Below are 18,817 nucleotides of genomic sequence, written 5' to 3'. Positions count from 1 at the left end.
TTTCTTCGACTGCACAATGGAGATTGATCGAGGCGTATAGCCGTTTATATACTCTCTATAAACGAGCGATGATCGTCGACAATGGCACGATAATTTGACGCTTTCGCGTCGAATCGCACAAAACTCTCGTAAACTGAAAAGACGCATTTTGCCGCAAGGCAATTTTGAGAATAAAATTACGCTCGTTTCAAGATGCCGCGACAATGAAAGACGAAATGACAAGATTGAAGCGATATATTATTATTGTCCTATACATGGCATCAGATTATAAGAGAAATTTATATAAATGAGAAATAGTTTGTACCCTACTGATGACATTTAGAAAAAGTAAGTATTTAAAAAATATACAATATATACATTTTTGGTGTAAAGAGATTTTAAAAATATGTTGATAAACAAAGAGGATGATTTTAATAAATGTATGTTACGATACTTTATAGGAAATAGATCTGTATGCTAAATAAATAAAAAATTAAATAATTACAATTTATACAATTTTTAATTTTTTTTTCCACTTTTTTTCAAGATTTAAAAAAATTTCAAAATAATTGTATGTAAATTGACAATGTAGGACAGACTGCTCAATACGGTTGTTAAAGTCTTACCCTCTATATAAGAGCACTATATCGAGCATGTATATATACGTACATACATATGTTATATATATATGTTTATAGTTTATGTGTCAAAAGAAAGATACGCCAAAGAAGATATTCTCTATTCCTTTGTGATTCAGAAACTAATTGCATATTAAAGTATATTAGTTCATCATCTATTTTTATATATTGTTTTTACTTGTTTAGTGTACAGATCTGAGACTTGCGGTATTGATATGTATTTATGAATAAACTTGCATAAAATATTAAATAGACTAAACTATATCAATTGTGCATAGTTGAGGTTTAATGAAAATTACACACGAGTGTAACAAAAATAAATAATTATATTTTGTATCGCACAATGAAATACTTTGTTTCAGGTTATACATCTAAGGTCAATAATATATATTATCAAGAGAATAGTGTGGTCTAAAACTAAAGATTAAAATTATTTAACATGTATATATCGCCATATGAATACTATTTTCTCTTATTATTAGTCATCCTACCTGTATATCTTTTTTTTAAACTTTGGTCATGGCTTGGGTGGGAATTATTTGTAAATAATTAAAATTTTAATATTTGGAAACTCAACTTGGATAGTATTGTAGGCTGTCTATCTTATATGTATATTTATCTATCTTATATGTATATATGTATATATAAATAAAAAAAAATATATATATACACACCCACATACAAGATATCCCATCAAAAGTAGGACACTCTCTATAACACCACGTATGTATGTATGTATATATATCTTTGGTAAATTATGTATTTCCTGCGATGCAACTGTGCATTTTTATATATTTTTACACATATATAATATATGTATATATTATATGTGTAAAAAATTTTCCTAATTTTTTTAATTTAGGCAACCCGATAAACTACATTTATTTAAATGTTACAATGAGCTTAAAGAGAATTTTAAATGTTATAAAATCTATAAAAAAAAAATAAAAAAGAATTAAAAATTAAATTTTATTAGTGATTAAAAGTTCATCCAACCCCATTCTTCCTTGATGTTTCCATATCCTGAACCTGGCAACATCTTTTCGCGTAATAATACCAATCACCTAACAGAGAAGATATTACAAATAAATTTGCAAATCTTACAGTAAATATTATATAGACCTTACCTCATTTGTGTCATTTACCACTGGTACGTGGCGTAATCCTAATGCTCTAAAGAGTCTGAATGTTCTTGGCAGTGTTGCAGACTATAAACAATATCACGTGATGTTACATGGATTGCAGAAATATCTTAATGTAAAAAATACTAACATGTTGTAACGTATAAGGGGAAGGATTCATAAAATGTCTCAAGTCTATCGTATAAGTTTTTTCTTCATCAGTAATGGCGACTTGCTCGATAGTCGGATATCTAGGATACTCGTTTCTAAACATTTTTATACTTAAAGACTTCTCCCAAATTTCCGAGTATTCGTTAAATACTCTATTTTTCAAAAGTACTATTAACTGCGAACGCAATATCAGACCTCGAAATCGACCATAAGAATTGATCTCAGCCTGAAAAAAGATAATGTAATACAAATAAATGTAAAAAACTATGATACTTGAAAAAGCATTAAAAGATATTACCTGATCGCTACTTGGCGGATCGACCACAGGAAATCCATTGAATGTAACGCATTTTAAAAGTTCGACGATATGTCCTACGTTTTCGACAGTTTTTAGAGCGACTATTGGATGACTCATTATCTCACTTGCATAAATATTATTTGACAGTGGTGGCGATTCCCATGGAAGTAACGGGATACCAGCCATTTGCGTATGAATATCATAAATTCCCTAAAAAGTGAATATATTTTATTATTAAAAATATACATTGCGTACGCGAGAGCGCGTGTATGTGCATCCGCACATATACACGTGTATACATGTGCGGTATACTTGCCTCGTTAAAGAAATCACCAACCCATTTAGCCATTATAAGAACTATTATGACAGGTAAACCGAAAGATATTCCCTGTGTCGCTTCTATCAAGATCGCGGTCAAACTTATCGTCATTCTAACCACTCCTCCTAATTGTGCAGCAGCACCTAATAAAGCGTATTTACCAGGATCCAATACTTCCTATGAAAAATGAAATCATACATAACAAAATGCGACTAGTATTTAAAAATTTTACATCAAGATTTTAAATTTATAGATTTTTTTCTTACACAATCTGGGCAAATCCTCGAAAGGGCCGACCCAATTAATCTACCCCATGCAGATCCAATTAACAGAGAAGGGATGAAAAGGCCACTCGACATTGATAGACCGAAAGTAGCGGCAGCCAGAAAGAAATATAGAATAACAAAAACGGCCAGCGTTATGTCATTGTGAGATCCTACAAATACATGTATATATATATATATATATATATATATATATATTGCTTTTAATTATATTTATTATTATTGTTTATCATATGTTTATCATTCTAACCTTTAGGATCATGAAATAATGATCGTACGCTGCTTTCTGAAGTTTGAAACCATAAAGAGGCGACGGCACTGTACTGTCCTTCCGCACAATACATTTGAACTGGAAACTTGGTTGGATCATTACCTAATGGTTTACAATCATTGATAAAGTATATCATCAAAAAACCCATTGTCGCGCTTAATATCGCCACCAGGAGAGCTTCAATTACTTTTAACCACTTTTGCGTCACGAATCGCAAACGAAAACAAGTGATCTTGTAATTGACATGATTCCAAAGAGCGCCGAGTAATCCGCCAAACGTGCCCATTATCATGAACAGAGGAATCTCATAAATTTGATATGGAATTGATTCAAATTTTCCTAGATTTAATAAACCTGGGTAAGAAAGATCTCCCAAGTGTCCATGGTATGTGCTCAAGACCACATTTAAAGTGAACGTGGTAATCATACTGGCAAAAAAGGTTCTCCATGTGAGACTTTGATTGAAAAAACTAGTCCCTTCTTCTATACTAAACAAGACTCCACCTAGAAAATTAAAAAACTACAATTGTAGGGTGCGTTTATATATATATATATAATTTAATTATTAATATTTACCAATCGGCGCTCCGAAAGCCGCCGATACTCCGGATGCAGCGCCCCCGGACACAAAGTCTCGTTTCTCATGATCCTCTCTAAAATATTTGAATATTTTCAAATCTTTCCTAAAAGTGGTACTTTTACCTTGAGAAATTCCTGCTGCCACAATAGCGCCGGAGTGAATCATAGGACCTTCCTGCATGAAAATCCACGAGATATCAAATAACAAACGGAGAGCGACAGCAGAGTCCTTACCTTGCCTCCTGCTAAACCTCCGACTACGGTACATATAACGCCAATAGTTTTCACAGCCAAAGTTTTAATACGTACAACTCGTGGTACTTTAACTCCATTCAAGTAACATTTTATTTGCGGGATACCACTCCCTGCAGCAACAGGCTCAATATAGGATACTAGGATGGCACCTATTAAAACTGGTACTATATTTAGCACTAGCCACATTATATACGGTAACCATAAACAACCTCTTATCGCACATTGATCCACATCTATCGTCGATATAAGAAGTCTGCATTATTTTAGAGCATATCATAGAGCATACATTACATAAATGAAATATATTATACACGACATACATTTCTTAAGCCAGCCATACTTTAAGCTGGATAGTTCTTCTATCGATATATCTATAAAGCATGCTATAAGGGCAGTACAGATACCAATCAAAAGAAAGATGAACCATCTGGCAAAATTTTTTTTAACTACAAATTTATATCCCTTCTTCCTTTCTTCGTCTTGTAGAAGATAATTTTCACACGGATCATAATCTAAGCTCTGAAAATTAAGATACAATTAATTAATTTAATACACTATCATATACAAGAGAAAAGATAAGATAATATATAAGAGAATATGCGAGAAAGAATATATATATATATAATCGCACATTTTTATATGAGCTCACAATCATTGCATGATTTAATTTAATTTGATTAGGCAATTACTTCGTAATTGGTTGATAGGAAATTGGTTGCTCCTGGAATTATGTCCCCAATATTTAACCTTCTAGAATGATTGGAGACAGCTTGTATGCTGCTGCATGCTATATTATTGTCGATAGTGCTCTATTGACATAATATGGAATATTTTATGAATGTGTTTTTCGAAACGGCTTTCTTTTTTTAATGAGCTGTCAAACTTGACTTACACGAAATCGTACGTCGATATTCTCGGAGTATGATGCAAAATTGTTTCTCGGCTTGATTAATCTTTCTCTATCCTCAACGTTGTATATATCGAGATTATCGCCGTCTTCTCTATTATTTTCCGTATCGGTTCCTTGCGCTGAGGAATTCATCATTTTTGACAATTTTTGACAATTTTTGACAATTTTTGAAAGAACGTAACAGGAATCAAAGATCTATTCGTCTACTTTCAATCGCATTTCTTAGGCCATTATTACATTTGTCGTACGACGAACTTTTTAAGCATATTGATTGGCTGCAAAATAAAAAGATTCTCTAGAGTCTCTAGAAATTAGCCAATCAATATGCTTAAAAAGTTTGTCATACGACAAATGTAATCTCGGCCTTAAGCCCGTATCAGACTACGCATTGAACATTGAGATTCAAGATTGTTTAGTCTGATACGGGCTTTAAGGTACAATTTCATGTGCTGCAAACTCGTGCAGCAGAGAGGTCACGTGATCGAAATGGACGAATGAGTGACGACGGTGTGGCCGCTGATTCATCCATTTCGATCACGTGATCTCTTTGCAGCACGAAATTATACCTTTAAATGCCTATTCTAATTGAACATTAAACGCGTCGGAACGATCTCTACGAATCGATAAAAGTTTATGCCCTAGTTACTCTCGTTAGTTACTCGAGCGTTTGCCTTTATTTAAAGAGCGGGGGTAAAGATGCACAAAGAAAAGGACATACTCTGTTTCGTGCTCCTTGCGTTTTCTCTCGCTCGCACAGAGCATAGCGCTCTCTTTCGTCATGCTACGTGCGAGCGAAGGAGAACGCAAGGGGCATAGAGAGTATGTCCTTTTCTACGTGCACTTCGATTCCCACTCCTCAACACTCGGTCTAGATATACTATGTCTATGCTCTAGGCTGCGGTCGGGAAGACGCTAGAGACGCTTCGAAGCATCGCATTAACCAATCGGAATAAAGAAATCTTTACTCTTTTTGTCCTGATTGGTCAATCAAACGAATTCGAAGCATTTCTAGCGTCTTCCCGACCGCAGTCCTAGTCTCTAGTTGATCACAATTTCGCAATGTGACGACGTATGTACATACGTACACTGCCCGATTCGTTTCGTTCTTCCGTTTTCCTAGTAAACATAAAAGCGGCAATATAATATGTACCTATCCAGAGATAGATATTACGTTCACTGTATAAGGGCCCGAGCACAGACTTTTGCATAATTATATATTACATTTTTTGTAAAAGCTGTTAATTTGAAAAGAATATTTTCAAAATAATAATATATTTTCACAACTATTATTTTAGATACATACACGAACAGATTTAAAAAAAACTTTCAGCTGACATATATATATACATGCACATTAAAGTCGAAACGTAAACATAACGAAAAAAACTCTTAAAATATTGTTTATTTACAATCTAATACAATATATAAATGTACATAGAAGCGGTTTCCTTTAATTAAAATTTCGGCTTTCGACATTTCTAACTTCCAGGAACAACGTAAACAATGTGTGTAGGGCTTCCAATCTAGCATCCTCTCGCGTGGGAATGTCCAAAAGATTGCAGACTACATCGACTAACTGTGGCAGATTGCAATCGAGTTGCGATAAATCCAATTGCAACTCGTTGAGCTTATCTTCCACCTGCAATGGCCATTGCTGCATCAAACCATCGATATCGGGCATCGCTCGGTTTAGCTGCACAGCCGGTGGATGCTTGCTCCTGTGCAGCTGATTCATGTCATCGATCCATTTGTCGATCGACTTGCCATTTCTCTCGGCGTCCTCGATCCTTTTGACGACTGCCTGCCTGGCAGCCGCTCCGGCGCTTCTCGAATGACTGCGAAGCTGTAGATGCAACACCGCAGGATCCGACTGTTCGGTACAGGGCTCGTCTAATACCATCAGACCGATCTTATCCTCGATACCATCGGGTCTCGGCACCTTTATGAAGGCGTCTATGTCGCCGACCGCCGGTATGTAATCGGGAATGAACGGTATCAGCTTGTATGACAGCTCGATCTTCTGCGGCGTGTATCTGATGACAAATCGATAAGATAAGTTTTGTTTCATCGAGAAGAACAATATATGGCTCTTTGTAAAAAGAATTCTCTTTTTATTAATTTATTAATTCTATATTATTTTTTTACTATTTATTATTATTATTATTATTATTTTTCCAGAAAAACAAACGATTAATTTTTAGCGCATATAAGCATTGCAGAGTATAATAGGACTAACAATAAGTAGGATATAAATAAGATACGAATAGCCAGTATTTACCTCATTATATTATGAAACAATTCTTTAACCTCCGTCGATGCTTCCAGATTCTCGAATTCCTGGGGATCGTACAAATCAATCGGCTTTGCTATATCGGTGCCCTGTATATCGTCATCGTCGCTCTCCTCACTGTCTGAGGGATCGCTGCCGATTTCCAACGATTTCTCGAAACCGATCTCGTTGCTAGAGTATCTATTGTATTTATTTGATATGCGACAATTTCAAGTTTTTTTTTTTTTTTTTTTTTTTAAGTAAGTGTAAATTTTAAAATATATTACCGTAAATCTACATTTTTCATCTACAAATATGTATATATATACGTATAATATATTTGTCGAAGAAAGAAAAGTATCGCAAACACTAAATGCAAAATGAAATTGTCACGTAGTAGAAAGATAATTCAAGTCTCGTAATCCGTACATTTGCTGTAATTTATTATTATCGGTATTACAATAACTTGCGCACGCAATTTATACCGCGCAATTACCTTCTAAATTCATGTTTCCTGCCGCGTGGCGAATTATCCTCCAACGTGTTCGAGCTATCGCTTTTCCTAGTTTTCCTGAAACTCGGAGGTCTGTGGCTTACAGGGCTCTTAATCTCCTCAGCGTTGCGTACCACAATGGTCTCGTCGAATTTACCGAACGCCGGGATATCGTGCGTTCTCTCGTCCTCTTCGTCGCTGCTGTCCTTGATGTCCATGCTCCGCGCCGAAGAACGTCCATCGATGCGTCCTTCGACGATCGCTCTCAGGGTCTGTATGATGACGAGCGTGGATAGATCAAGGCACAAATCGTTCGGTCTTGTCTCAATCTCAATCTATTTACAATATCGCCAAATTATGGCGAAAAGAAGAAAAGAATACTTTGTTCGCGGCATTACCTGTGTCGAGTCTCGTGTCCCGTTGACAATTGGAGGGGATTTGTTTTCATAACGTTACCATAGTTTTATCGATCGGTATTAACTGAGAAATATAAGCATGCATATCGTGTCACATCTATATCTAATATTAAATAATAATAATAATAATTTAATTTAATTATTAATATATAATATATAAATAAATTGATAACAGGAATAATACAAACGCTTAAAATGCGTAAAAGTAAAACGTGAAACATGGAACATGTCCTAATTTTTTACAAACATAGTCGTTTGTGTAAAATATGTTTTAAAAATGTACGTATGTCTCTATCATCGTATTATAGATGTACGAATTTTATACACGTGCACAGGACTCTCCGATGTATCTCGATTGGATGGGGATTTTCTCGTTTCCAAATGATTTATTCATTTTACTCGTTTTATCAATGATAATTCTTGCGGTTTCTAAAGAAAAAAAAAAAAAAAAGAGAAGATGAATTAGATGCTACATCTCTCTTACATAATCACAGATGATATAAATAAAAATCTAACCACATACCGATCGTATTTAATCGCAAACGTAACGTAATCGAAACAATTAACATTTATATATATTGTATTTTGAAATAATGAATATATATTATATCTTTATATTTGTGTATGTTTATTGGGATTTATATATTTTTGATTTTTTTGTATAATCTTTTTTATTTTTACGTAAAAGCAAGTGAGATGTATACATATCGATTCGGGAAAAAAGGAAAAGATTCCAGCTGTGTTTTGAAAAAGATCTCCTGTCGCGTTGTTTATATATCGTTAACACCAACGATCGTATCGATCGTCTTATCGAATTCAATCTTTACACACGACATGACCTACATAATCCAAAATGAAAGACACCGTTCGCAATAATAAAACTGCCTCCATTTTATGACAGACGATACAGACAAGTGCAATAAATTGTTGAGCGATTAAAGCTCGCGCGTGTCGTTATCTACCGATAACGCACACGTCGAAAGGGTTAATCGTCATTAAAAACGCGTAAGAAGCAATAACCGTAATAAAATATTTATTAACGTTTGTCATAAGCTGATCGCAAACACGTGTATGTATATGTATATGTATGTATAATCCCATGTACAGATATATCCACCGGGGCACTGATGTGGATAGATTGATAAAAATACCAAAAACAATGTCGAAAGAAAAAAACAACTGTGAAGGACACAGGCGTATCGTGCCGATGAAAGGACGATATAAATTGTAATAAGAAAAATAGGTAAAATTATCAAAAACTGTACTGTAATTATAATATAAATATAGTATCTCAAAAATATTTTATAGTTATGAAAATTAGAGCAGGACCGCACATTCCTCCCGCGCAAGAAAGATATTCTTTTCTCAAGTTGGTTGCGATAAATTGTTTTAAATTTCAAACAAATTTCCTTGTTTTGGCCACCGATGTCGGCGTTTCATTTCAAACGCGCGATCGCTTCCCTTTAATTTTTCTCGTTACATCGGATACTTTCCATAGACTTGACCACTTCTGGTGCGTCTTATCAACCATTCCCGAGATGTCGTCTGAGAAGAGGGATGATTCATTTGTGTCTTTCGAGAATGTTGAGAATAGGTAGAGGGCACGTTGTAATTTGAGGTTTTTGATTCTAAAAAAGAGAAAGAAAAGATTAACTCGGCGATCAAATGGATTTCTACCAAATATTTTTAATATTCGCATGACTACGCATCGTACATTTGTAATATTTTAGATTTTTGTGTAATAGAATATTGAAAGTAAAATTTTCTCTTGTATCTTGTATTATTTTTATAAGAAATCCAATGAAGAAATTAGGGAGAGGGAATATATATTTTCCTGTATCACACAATCCAAAATCAAGACTGCGTTCCGATATTCACTGCTATATACAATATATATTGAATATACTGAAAATCTATACTTTATGTCGCGTACACTATAGATTTTCAGTATTGGTAATGAATATCGAAACGCAGTCCAAAAATCGTACATAAGAAATAATGTTCTGTTTGCAGCTTCTTTCTTTCTTTCTTTCAAAATGTACAATGGTAGATAATGCTATTAATTGATCTGCTTTCTACAAGGAGAGAGATCAATCCTTACGCAATGACCCTCTGCATTTTGAGAAAGCCGGATGCGAGATATTTTGCTCCTTAAGAACCATGTCGCGCGATGGATTGATCGAGTTGCAAGCGTGGAAGTAATTTATTAAGCTCGAGTTTGCAGCTTTCGAATACCAAAGAGGTGACGAAGAATCATTCTCGAAAGAAGTGGAAATTCTGAGTTTAAAGAGAATGTAGAAAAAGTTGTAATTGAATCCCCTATCATTTCTCTCTTATATAATCTCTCGTATAATGAAAAAATTATCAAAAATAAAATTATTTTAACAAAAATCAAAATTTTATTACTTTTCTAAATAGCTCTTCGAGTAACTTACGTCTCAATGTTAATGATATCGTGATCCGACGCCTCGTTCTTGGGGGAATTCGCAGATAGAATCATAAACGCAAAGAGGAGGCTGCAAACAGTGAAAAGGACGAAAAAATCGGCGGCTGGATGCTGCGGCGCGACTCCTAATATCTTCGAATTCGCGTTATCAAAATTTTCCTCGGCTGACGCGAACCACGTAAGTTCGCGGAAAATAAAGTCCTATCATACGTAAAGTTGTAAAAGTGAAGGTCGGTACCTTAATATATACAGCAAGAGATAAAAGTTGGCATAACTTGCCGCGACATTCGCCGACTGATCGAGATAATGAAAAGTATGCGACATAAATATTAATCAATGCGTTAAGAATATCTCGCTTCGTCGCGTTGTCACTCGTGAGCAGGTTAAGGATAAAAAAGAAACGTACTCGTAAAAATAACAAAATTTGCTCAACAATTAATTGTACTAGATAATAAATGTCACCCAGATTGTCCATCGTTAATCGTCGCTTCTTCGATTCTTCTCAAGCAAATTTAAACCTTTATTTTGTGTTTCCTGCAATTGTATATTAGATTTTTCGTCGTGTCGTTTCGTGCCAAGAAAAACATAACTGAAAAATCTGACAAAGTTATCGCGAATTGAATCGATAGTCGCATTTTTGTTCACGCAATATTATATATATTGTATCCTTGATATATTTAATTGTTATATAATAATTTTTATATTACATATATAATATATACATATATTGTAGAATATTATTATTGGCTTTGATTAATTTTTAGTCAGCATTAGCATAGACTTTAGTTAGTATAGTACTGACGAAATCATCAGTTAATAATTAAACAAAAAAAAAAAAAAAAAAAAATGGTGCAAGATATTTGTGTGCATTTATGTTTCTTCGATATGTAATATGATTCGGAATAAGGCGGAATCCTATTTGCTCACTCTAGCATAACCTACGCGGGTGTGGACATAATTATTATGCACCTATGTAACCTATAGACCTTGGACGGTATACGAAGGGGGGAGGGAGGGGAGGCGTAAGAGTCGTATTTTTATGCAAATTGTGATATAGATATTACATATATCTGTACCCGTCAATTGCGCGATAACGCTAGTCACTGGACTAAAGAAGACAGAATATAAATATAATTAAATATATTAGTAATATCTTTCCTTATATATATATATATATATATATATATATATATATATATAGATTCTTCAGTCATCAAGACCATTTCCTCGCTTTTTTGTTATATTTAAAAAATATAATCACAATTTCAATACAAATACAAAATTTATATATAATATTATTATTTAATACTTGTACGAGTAGAATTATACTTGATAATGTTGTGAAAGTAATAAACAAAGATTCTTTTCAAGAAACAAAGTTTTTCGCAACAAATTTCCTCGAGCTACATCCTGTTAATCGACAGATTAATTTATTCATCATATTTATGAAGCGTCTAAATTCTAAATAATACGTGTCTCATCTTGCGGATGAGCTCATTGTATTGGATTTCGCAAATTTCTCACAAACGTGCTAGCGTCGTAAATTTTAGCACAAAGGACGCGTACTCGCGTGCGCGCATACAATCGCGCACATTCGTTTGAAATAGAAAAATTCCAATAATATTCTTTTAAACAACTTTTAAACTTTTACGAAGATAACAAATACGAAAAATATAATATATAGCGATACAGCGAATGTTGGAAATAGATTAAGATTGTCGATTAATAATCGAATATTTCTTATGTACGAACTTTGCGAATTTCTACACAGAATGAAGATGATATAGTAAAGCCAATTTTTCAGCGATGGAAACGTTTATCCTTTTCTGTTTGTCAGATTAAAACTCGCAAAATTCAGATTGAAATTCATAATCCAATTCAATCAATTTTGTTATCTTGTTACGGCCTTTGACGTTGCGAGCTGAATGATTCGATGATTATGCGGGGGTCTCGGTTTCATTTTATTTCTAAAGATAAAAGAATCGCTAGTACCTTGAATAATGAAAGAATTGAAAGATTCTTGAAGATATTTTTAAAAGACAATTTATATAATGTTAAACTGATTTATTGTGCTCGTTACATCATAAGGAAGATATGAAAATCGAAATGACGCGCAGAAACCGGAGAACTAGTATCTAATTGGCAAAAAGGATAGCTTTATCCGACTTGGCGCGGATTTGTTGACCAATCCGCGACTAACGAGCGATACAGATCTCGAGAACCTCGTCCTCGAATCGTGCGAATCCAAGAGCGTATATTGGTATCTTTATCTTTATCGTCGGCCGGGGATTCGCGAGCAAACATCTTCTCGTAAGTGAAATTATTCCAAGTGTTTCCCAGGAAGACGGATCGCGCTATCTTCGCCAAGAGACAACGAATTTTAATTATTGACTGTATTTCACGGACCGTTAAAATTTTCCTTGATAGAAATTTATAAAAAACGTGAATTAATAATTAAAAAAAAAAAAAAAAATTTAATGCGCCAGATTTAAAATTGCGAGTGAATAATTGTGCGTTTAAGCAGAGTGCTAATGTATCATGTGATATAACGGAACATCTGCTACTTTATAAAGTCTAATAGGTGCATTATATCTATAAATAAAATGTAAATTATAAATTGTAAAAAAAAAATAATTGTGCTTTCTTCTGAGAGTGATTGCCAGCCGAATCCTGGCTTGATAATTATCAGTCGAAAGGTTGGAGGCAGTTCTTCATTCGCGTTAATTAGCATTCCATCATCGGTGACTTGAATATTTCTCAAAAATTGAACCTTATTTCCTCTCGCGTTTCTTATCATTTTGTGCAACTTGTAATGATAAAGGCGAGAAAGATGGAAGATGGCATTTATGTAAGAAGTTTTTTATATATAAAACAAAATTCGCGCGCGCGGACACCGCTCCGTTTCTTATAAAATTTACTAAAATATTACAAATCTTTTAGAGACAAAGTGGATATTCTAACGAGGCGTTTCAACTGAACAGTTTCGATTCTCATAAAAATATTCCACCCGATTATAAGACAGCGACGCAACTTGATAAACAACAAGAACACTCTGAAAATTCAGTGCGTATCGTATACACACCTATATATATATATATATATATATATATATATATATATATATATATATATATATATATATCTGTATATGTATCTTACGTTAAGTTTAGACGATAAAAAAGATATATTACTCTTATATATTGATAATACACATAAATCGTCTCAGGCGGTCACTGAAGGAACTGAATGGGGAGGTAGATTGGAATTTCTAATGGCTTGTATAGCCACTTCTGTCGGATTGGGAAACGTGTGGAGATTTCCATTCACCGCGTATGAGAACGGCGGTGGTGTCTTTTTGATACCTTACATTATTGTCTTGATTCTGGTCGGAAAACCGTTTTATCTCTTGGAAGCATTACTGGGACAGTTTACTAGCAGCAGATCATGCGCGAAAACGTGGCACATGACGCCGGCCATGAAGGGTAAGATGATTTATTTTAGTAAAATGGAAGTAAGATAAAAACAATAATAAAATAAAAACAATTTTACTTTTGTTTACCTGTAGTATAGGATTAATTTAACGCTTGTATAAGAGATCCCGAAACACAGGGTTTCTTTTTCTTTTTTTTTTTTTTAATTAAAAATTGAGATAACTTTTTAAGTTTAAAAAAAATCTTTCCAAAAAAAAAAAAATTGTGTGATCAAAGATACTGATGAGAATATCATAAAGATAATAAATATTGCAAAAGATGTCAAAGAGAGAGATTTCTTTTTTATGCATTCAAAAGTTACTCTAATATAATAGACTTGTAATGGTCAAAAGCATAAAGTAAAGTTTAAAAAAAAAACTACAAGGGCTCAAATTGAAGCAACGTAATGTACAATATGTATTGTTGATGCATTAAAGAAAGATTAGAATTATTCACGCCAGTACAAGTACCGCGGCCGGGCTCTTGTTTTTATTGATTATTGATAATATATACTTGTCTGTAAATTTTTCAATTAAAACTTATTCTTTTTTCTGCAATATTAAGATTATGTTAACACACATAGAGATCTGTGCTTTCAGGTTTAGGATATTCACAAGCCTTTGTCGCGTTCTGCGTCATTTCATACTATGGCGCCTTGATGGCATTGACCTTATATTACTTGGCAATGAGCTTCCAGTCTGAATTGCCGTGGTCGATTTGTCGCACGGAATGGCGAAATTACTGTATCGATGCTATCTCAAACAGCAGTATCTCCGAGATTCGTAACGTCACCGTTCAAAGTTCCGCGGAACTGTATTTCAGGTTTGAGAGTAAAACAATATTTTCTCAGCCCTTTAAAAAATGTTGATTTATTTTCTGAATCTTTACGCGATTTTCATATAGGAAAATAGTATTGCAAGAATACGAGTCCGTCGAGAGCGGTATCGGTGCGCCGTCCTGGCAGCTGGCAATATGTCTATTTCTTAGTTGGGCTTGTATCTTTGGGTTGCTGTTTCGCGGCGTGAAGAGTACGGGCAAAGCCGCTTACTTTCTCGCGTTATTCCCTTACGTTGTAATGACGGCTCTGCTGATCAGAGCCATCACCCTCGAGGGCGCCGTTAACGGCATTCTTTTCTTCGTCACACCAAAATGGGACGCTCTGTGGAAGCCTACTGTCTGGTACGCCGCTATCACGCAATGTTTCTTTTCGTTATCGGTTTGCTTCGGCCCGATCATTAACTATTCCTCCTACAATAATTTTGGACACAGAGTGGACAGGTAAAAAATTCCTTTAATCTTAAAATAAGATTTAATCATAATCATAAATCGAATCATAAATATTACACTCTAGCATCTAGCTGATTTATATAATTTAAGATCTCGCGTTGAAAAAAAAAATTGTTTACTTATATAAATTTACATGTCCGAGATATATTATCTTCCGGCTAGTCATCGTCATTATTGCATTTTATTTTTCAAAATCGTATTTTTCACTTCCCAGTTTCTTCAATTTTTCAAAGGTTCGCTTTCAAAGATCGGCGATATTAAAATGCGTTTTTCACTTTTTATTCTATACATATACAATATATTTTATTTCATTTCAGAGATGTAATGATAGTGACAACGTTGGATACGTTTACCAGCCTGATGGCCGGTTGCACGATCTTCGGTATCCTCGGTAATCTGGCTCACGAGATGGGCACGACGGATATCGCCAAGGTGGTCCGCGGCGGCATCGGATTAGCCTTCATCTCGTATCCGGACGCTCTGTCGCGCTTCACTTTTGTGCCGCAGCTGTTTGCCGTAATGTTTTTCGTCATGCTATTTGTCCTCGGTATAGGAAGCGCCGTCGCCTTGTGCGACGTGGTATTTAATGTCTTTCGCGACCATTTACCCAGAGTGAGGCAATGGTTAGTGTTGCTCTTCGTCACCTCTTTCAGTTACGTCGTCAGCCTCGTTTACATTACTCCGGTACGTTCTTAAATTAAACATTCATACTAGCTCGATGCAAGTATATCATTTTTATAAATATCATTCACCTAATCGATATCCCAAGTACCGATCGTCAGTCTACATTCGAGCGATGCAAAAATTCCAATTTAGACGCTCACAATCGTCGAATATATACATTTAATCGGTCTTCCATCTTGGCTTGCATCTATTTTAATTACATGGGCTATAAGGAAAAAAAAAAAAAAAAAGATTACTTTAATAAATCAATATTTTGCTCTAGGATATATTTTAATGATAGAAAATTTTTAAGTTTAATTTTTTGTATGTTTGAATAACAATTTCAAATATTTTGAAAGATTTATAGAAAAGATATACGCGCACATATTTTCAATAAACTTGAGACACGCTCTCGTGTTAAGATTTAATATTAAATGTGGATTATATATACGGTGGGTTATATGTATACATAGGGTGGTCAATGGTTCATAACATTGGTCGATTACTACGGAGGAACCTTCGTGGCAATAATTGTCGGCGTTCTCGAGATAATAACTATCTTCTGGGTGTATGGTCTGTCGAATTTCCTCGACGATATGGAATTTATGCTGAATAAGAGACTAGGTTTCTACTGGCGAGCGTGTTGGTTCTTAATCACACCCTTTCTTATGATCGTCATACTGATCTATACATGCGCAACTTACGAGCCGCTTATGTACAACGGCATGTTATTTCCCGATTATGCTTACGGTCAGTAAAACTCTTTCGGTATCTTAAACCCACTTTGGATAATAAAACTATCCCGTGCATTCTAATTATTCAAATATTTTTTATATCGCACTGCATATACAATGTCAGAGAACGATTCTGTCTGTTGAGTTATGAATTAGGTGTGTCTAAAGTAGGTTTAAAAATCATTATCAGTCTTATTGCTAGCGACATGCGCCAAAAAAAACTTATTACCTCTTTATTTTTTAAATAGGAGTAGGATGGTTTCTGTTGGCTATAGGCATATCTCCTATAGTGTGGTGGATCGGCCAAAAAATTGTCGCAAACAGAATATCATTGTCTTTTACGGAAGTAGGTATCTCAATATACACATATTGTATATATCACACATTCAAAGTACATAATATCAGAAAAGGTTGAAAACTAATCCTTAAAATTCTCAAACATATTACAGTCTGTCAAAACGGCATTTCGACCTGCGCAAAGTAAATGGGGACCTAAGAACCCGAAGATACACAGAGAATGGGAAACGTTTAGGACGGAGAAGAAATTAAGAGTTCAAGGCGGTCTAATGAAGATGTTTTTTAAATAAAAAAAACTAAATTTTATTTATTTATTGTTCCATATTCTTTGTACAATAATTTAACGTTGGAAGCTTTTATGCTGTCTATTATAGCTAACAGCTAACATAATGTATTGTAATATAATTTGTTTGTTTTTTTATACATCTGTGTGTGTGTGTGTGTGTTGTGTATTCATGCGCATTGTGTACATACATTTATTTTATACGTATTATTGCATATAATGTATATTATATCTGTTTTACAAATTATTTATTTATTACATTATGCACACATACACACATATACGTACATACATAATTATATTAGGTTTTACAAAGATGCGCATTTTTAGTTGAAACTTTTCAAGATAAGATATTTTTCAATATCTTAATACCAGAAAATTAGAGCAGAGCTATACTACAATATAACGAGACAAAAGGTATGCGCACGAATAATTAAAAATACGACCGCCGGTACAATGCCGGCGATACTATTGTATATAATTACCGCTATGAATCATATTGTTTGATTTACCTTTTTGAATTACAATTGGACGCGAATACATTTTGTGTAGAATGTTTCCGTTTCGATTATGCACGGACCTAGTTACGAGTCACCGGTCACATTACGTAATATCTGTGGACACGTTAGTTTATAAATTTTAAGATATAAAATTTGTTCTTTGATTTGGTTCTTCTCTATATACATACGGTATGTACCTTTAAAATTGTGCCAGCTTATTATAACGTAAAATGGAAACTAGCTGAATAAAATATGTATGTTATAAAAATATCCGTTTGATATTGTTTTTATCTTATATTAAAATTTCTCTCTCACGCATTCGATAATTGAAATTTATTTGTGATCTAGAAAAATTTTCCTCGTTTATTTGTACTCTTGGGATGAAGATGTAGTGATATATGACGCAATTAATTTATGCAGCAGAATGCGTTATGTAAAATTTTACATGCACGGATATATATATATATATATATATATATATATATATAGTCAATTGAACAGGATATCAATCAATTTGCTATTTTATTATTCTCTTATTTATATTTATGTAATTATACTTATATTATTTTAATAAACACTAACTCATATATTATAATTTGATATTGTGTAATTGTATATTAATCAAAAGTATTTTGTCATTATCTTGCAAAGGTGAAAATAAAAAGAAAACGGGAGTTTAATGTCGTTTACGTTTGAACCGTCTTGTTACAGAATGCCATTCGGATTAGTCATTTTTGTGTGGGCAAACTTTAACAGGTGCGAGAATCTTTAAGCAGATAGTACGCGGTACGGTGTAAGATTTTAACACCTACGATAAAAATTATCTTTTATTATTCCCGTAAAAAAATTTTCCGCATCATCTCATCTATATTTCATAATATTTTCTTTTTCGCTGTACGACAAATTTGCAAAAGATCAATTTTTATTTTTTTCTTCAAAGAAATGACGTTCGATTAAATAACAACTTTCGATTGAAAGTAAATCTCGATTGTTGGCTTTAATACTTTTTTTTACAATTGCAGAAAAAAACATCAAAAGATATATTTTTCCCTGATAAGGTTACATATCAGAGAAATAGTTAATTAAACGCCGCAAAAGTAAAAATAAATGAGAAAAGAAAAGAGATTTTTCCCT

The 18,817-nt window shown here is 33.8% G+C and overlaps 4 protein-coding genes across 5 annotated transcripts; 1 reads left to right on the top strand and 3 right to left on the bottom strand.

The window, feature by feature from the left end:
• Positions 1–947: 947 nt before the first annotated feature.
• Clc-b (chloride channel protein 7) lies at positions 948–5,040 on the bottom strand. The gene is made up of 12 exons (XM_070306847.1): positions 4,808–5,040; positions 4,605–4,724; positions 4,236–4,434; positions 3,895–4,148; positions 3,658–3,835; positions 3,061–3,585; positions 2,793–2,962; positions 2,524–2,703; positions 2,208–2,417; positions 1,890–2,135; positions 1,745–1,825; positions 948–1,681 (listed from the first exon to the last, which is right to left on the bottom strand). Exons 1-12 carry the CDS (start codon positions 4,958–4,960, stop codon positions 1,580–1,582), a joined length of 2,418 nt encoding a protein of 805 aa, XP_070162948.1. The 5' UTR covers positions 4,961–5,040; the 3' UTR covers positions 948–1,579.
• Positions 5,041–6,214: 1,174 nt separating this feature from the next.
• Positions 6,215–8,007, bottom strand: Ift46 (intraflagellar transport 46). 2 transcript variants are annotated; one of them, XM_070306963.1, is made up of 4 exons: positions 7,986–8,007; positions 7,591–7,859; positions 7,104–7,295; positions 6,215–6,858 (listed from the first exon to the last, which is right to left on the bottom strand). In XM_070306963.1, the coding sequence occupies exons 2-4, from the start codon at positions 7,803–7,805 to the stop codon at positions 6,276–6,278; spliced, it is 990 nt and encodes a 329-aa protein (XP_070163064.1). In that variant the 5' UTR covers positions 7,806–7,859; positions 7,986–8,007; the 3' UTR covers positions 6,215–6,275. The 2 variants fall into 2 exon arrangements, with proteins under 2 accessions (XP_070163064.1, XP_070163063.1); XM_070306962.1 differs by having other exon boundaries at positions 7,591–7,922; positions 7,986–8,004.
• Positions 8,008–8,721: 714 nt separating this feature from the next.
• Positions 8,722–10,924, bottom strand: LOC138939432 (uncharacterized). Its single transcript, XM_070307211.1, has 4 exons — positions 10,856–10,924; positions 10,439–10,650; positions 10,105–10,280; positions 8,722–9,631 (listed from the first exon to the last, which is right to left on the bottom strand). Exons 1-4 carry the CDS (start codon positions 10,922–10,924, stop codon positions 9,480–9,482), a joined length of 609 nt encoding a protein of 202 aa, XP_070163312.1. The 3' UTR covers positions 8,722–9,479.
• A 1,807-nt stretch (positions 10,925–12,731) lies between these two features.
• On the top strand, positions 12,732–18,134 carry LOC138939441 (sodium-dependent nutrient amino acid transporter 1). Its single transcript, XM_070307227.1, has 9 exons — positions 12,732–13,297; positions 13,390–13,512; positions 13,676–13,931; positions 14,519–14,741; positions 14,823–15,197; positions 15,524–15,890; positions 16,343–16,619; positions 16,852–16,949; positions 17,053–18,134. Exons 1-9 carry the CDS (start codon positions 13,262–13,264, stop codon positions 17,188–17,190), a joined length of 1,893 nt encoding a protein of 630 aa, XP_070163328.1. The 5' UTR covers positions 12,732–13,261; the 3' UTR covers positions 17,191–18,134.
• The last annotated feature ends 683 nt before the right edge of the window (positions 18,135–18,817 follow it).

This window comes from Polyergus mexicanus, unplaced genomic scaffold, assembly GCF_030449975.1.
Source record: "Polyergus mexicanus isolate NDT 795.1 unplaced genomic scaffold, iyPolMexi1.0 SCAF_14, whole genome shotgun sequence".
NCBI classification, from domain to species: domain Eukaryota; kingdom Metazoa; phylum Arthropoda; class Insecta; order Hymenoptera; family Formicidae; genus Polyergus; species Polyergus mexicanus.
This window is presented reverse-complemented; position numbering and strand designations above follow the sequence as displayed.

Excerpts from the sequence above, each read along its gene's own strand:
- Ift46 (XM_070306963.1), bottom strand. The coding sequence starts at position 7,805 with ATGGACATCAAGGACAGCAGCGACGAAGAGGACGAGAGAACGCACGAT. Across the intron at positions 7,296-7,590 it reads AGGAAACATGAATTTAGAAG|ATACTCTAGCAACGAGATCG; the intron begins GTAATTGCGCGG and ends TAAATACAATAG. Across the intron at positions 6,859-7,103 it reads TTGTTTCATAATATAATGAG|ATACACGCCGCAGAAGATCG; the intron begins GTAAATACTGGC and ends ATTTGTCATCAG.
- LOC138939441 (XM_070307227.1), top strand. The coding sequence starts at position 13,262 with ATGATAAAGGCGAGAAAGATGGAAGATGGCATTTAT. Across the intron at positions 13,932-14,518 it reads CATGACGCCGGCCATGAAGG|GTTTAGGATATTCACAAGCC; the intron begins GTAAGATGATTT and ends CTGTGCTTTCAG. Across the intron at positions 16,950-17,052 it reads TATCATTGTCTTTTACGGAA|TCTGTCAAAACGGCATTTCG; the intron begins GTAGGTATCTCA and ends AACATATTACAG.
- Clc-b (XM_070306847.1), bottom strand. The coding sequence starts at position 4,960 with ATGATGAATTCCTCAGCGCAAGGAACCGATACGGAAAATAATAGAGAA. Across the intron at positions 2,136-2,207 it reads ATCCGCCAAGTAGCGATCAG|GCTGAGATCAATTCTTATGG; the intron begins GTAATATCTTTT and ends ATCTTTTTTCAG. Across the intron at positions 1,682-1,744 it reads TGGTAAATGACACAAATGAG|GTGATTGGTATTATTACGCG; the intron begins GTAAGGTCTATA and ends CTTCTCTGTTAG.
- LOC138939432 (XM_070307211.1), bottom strand. The coding sequence starts at position 10,924 with ATGGACAATCTGGGTGACATTTATTATCTAGTACAATTAATTGTTGAG. Across the intron at positions 10,651-10,855 it reads AAATTTTGTTATTTTTACGA|GACTTTATTTTCCGCGAACT; the intron begins GTACGTTTCTTT and ends TACGTATGATAG. Across the intron at positions 10,281-10,438 it reads GATATCATTAACATTGAGAC|AATTTCCACTTCTTTCGAGA; the intron begins GTAAGTTACTCG and ends CTTTAAACTCAG.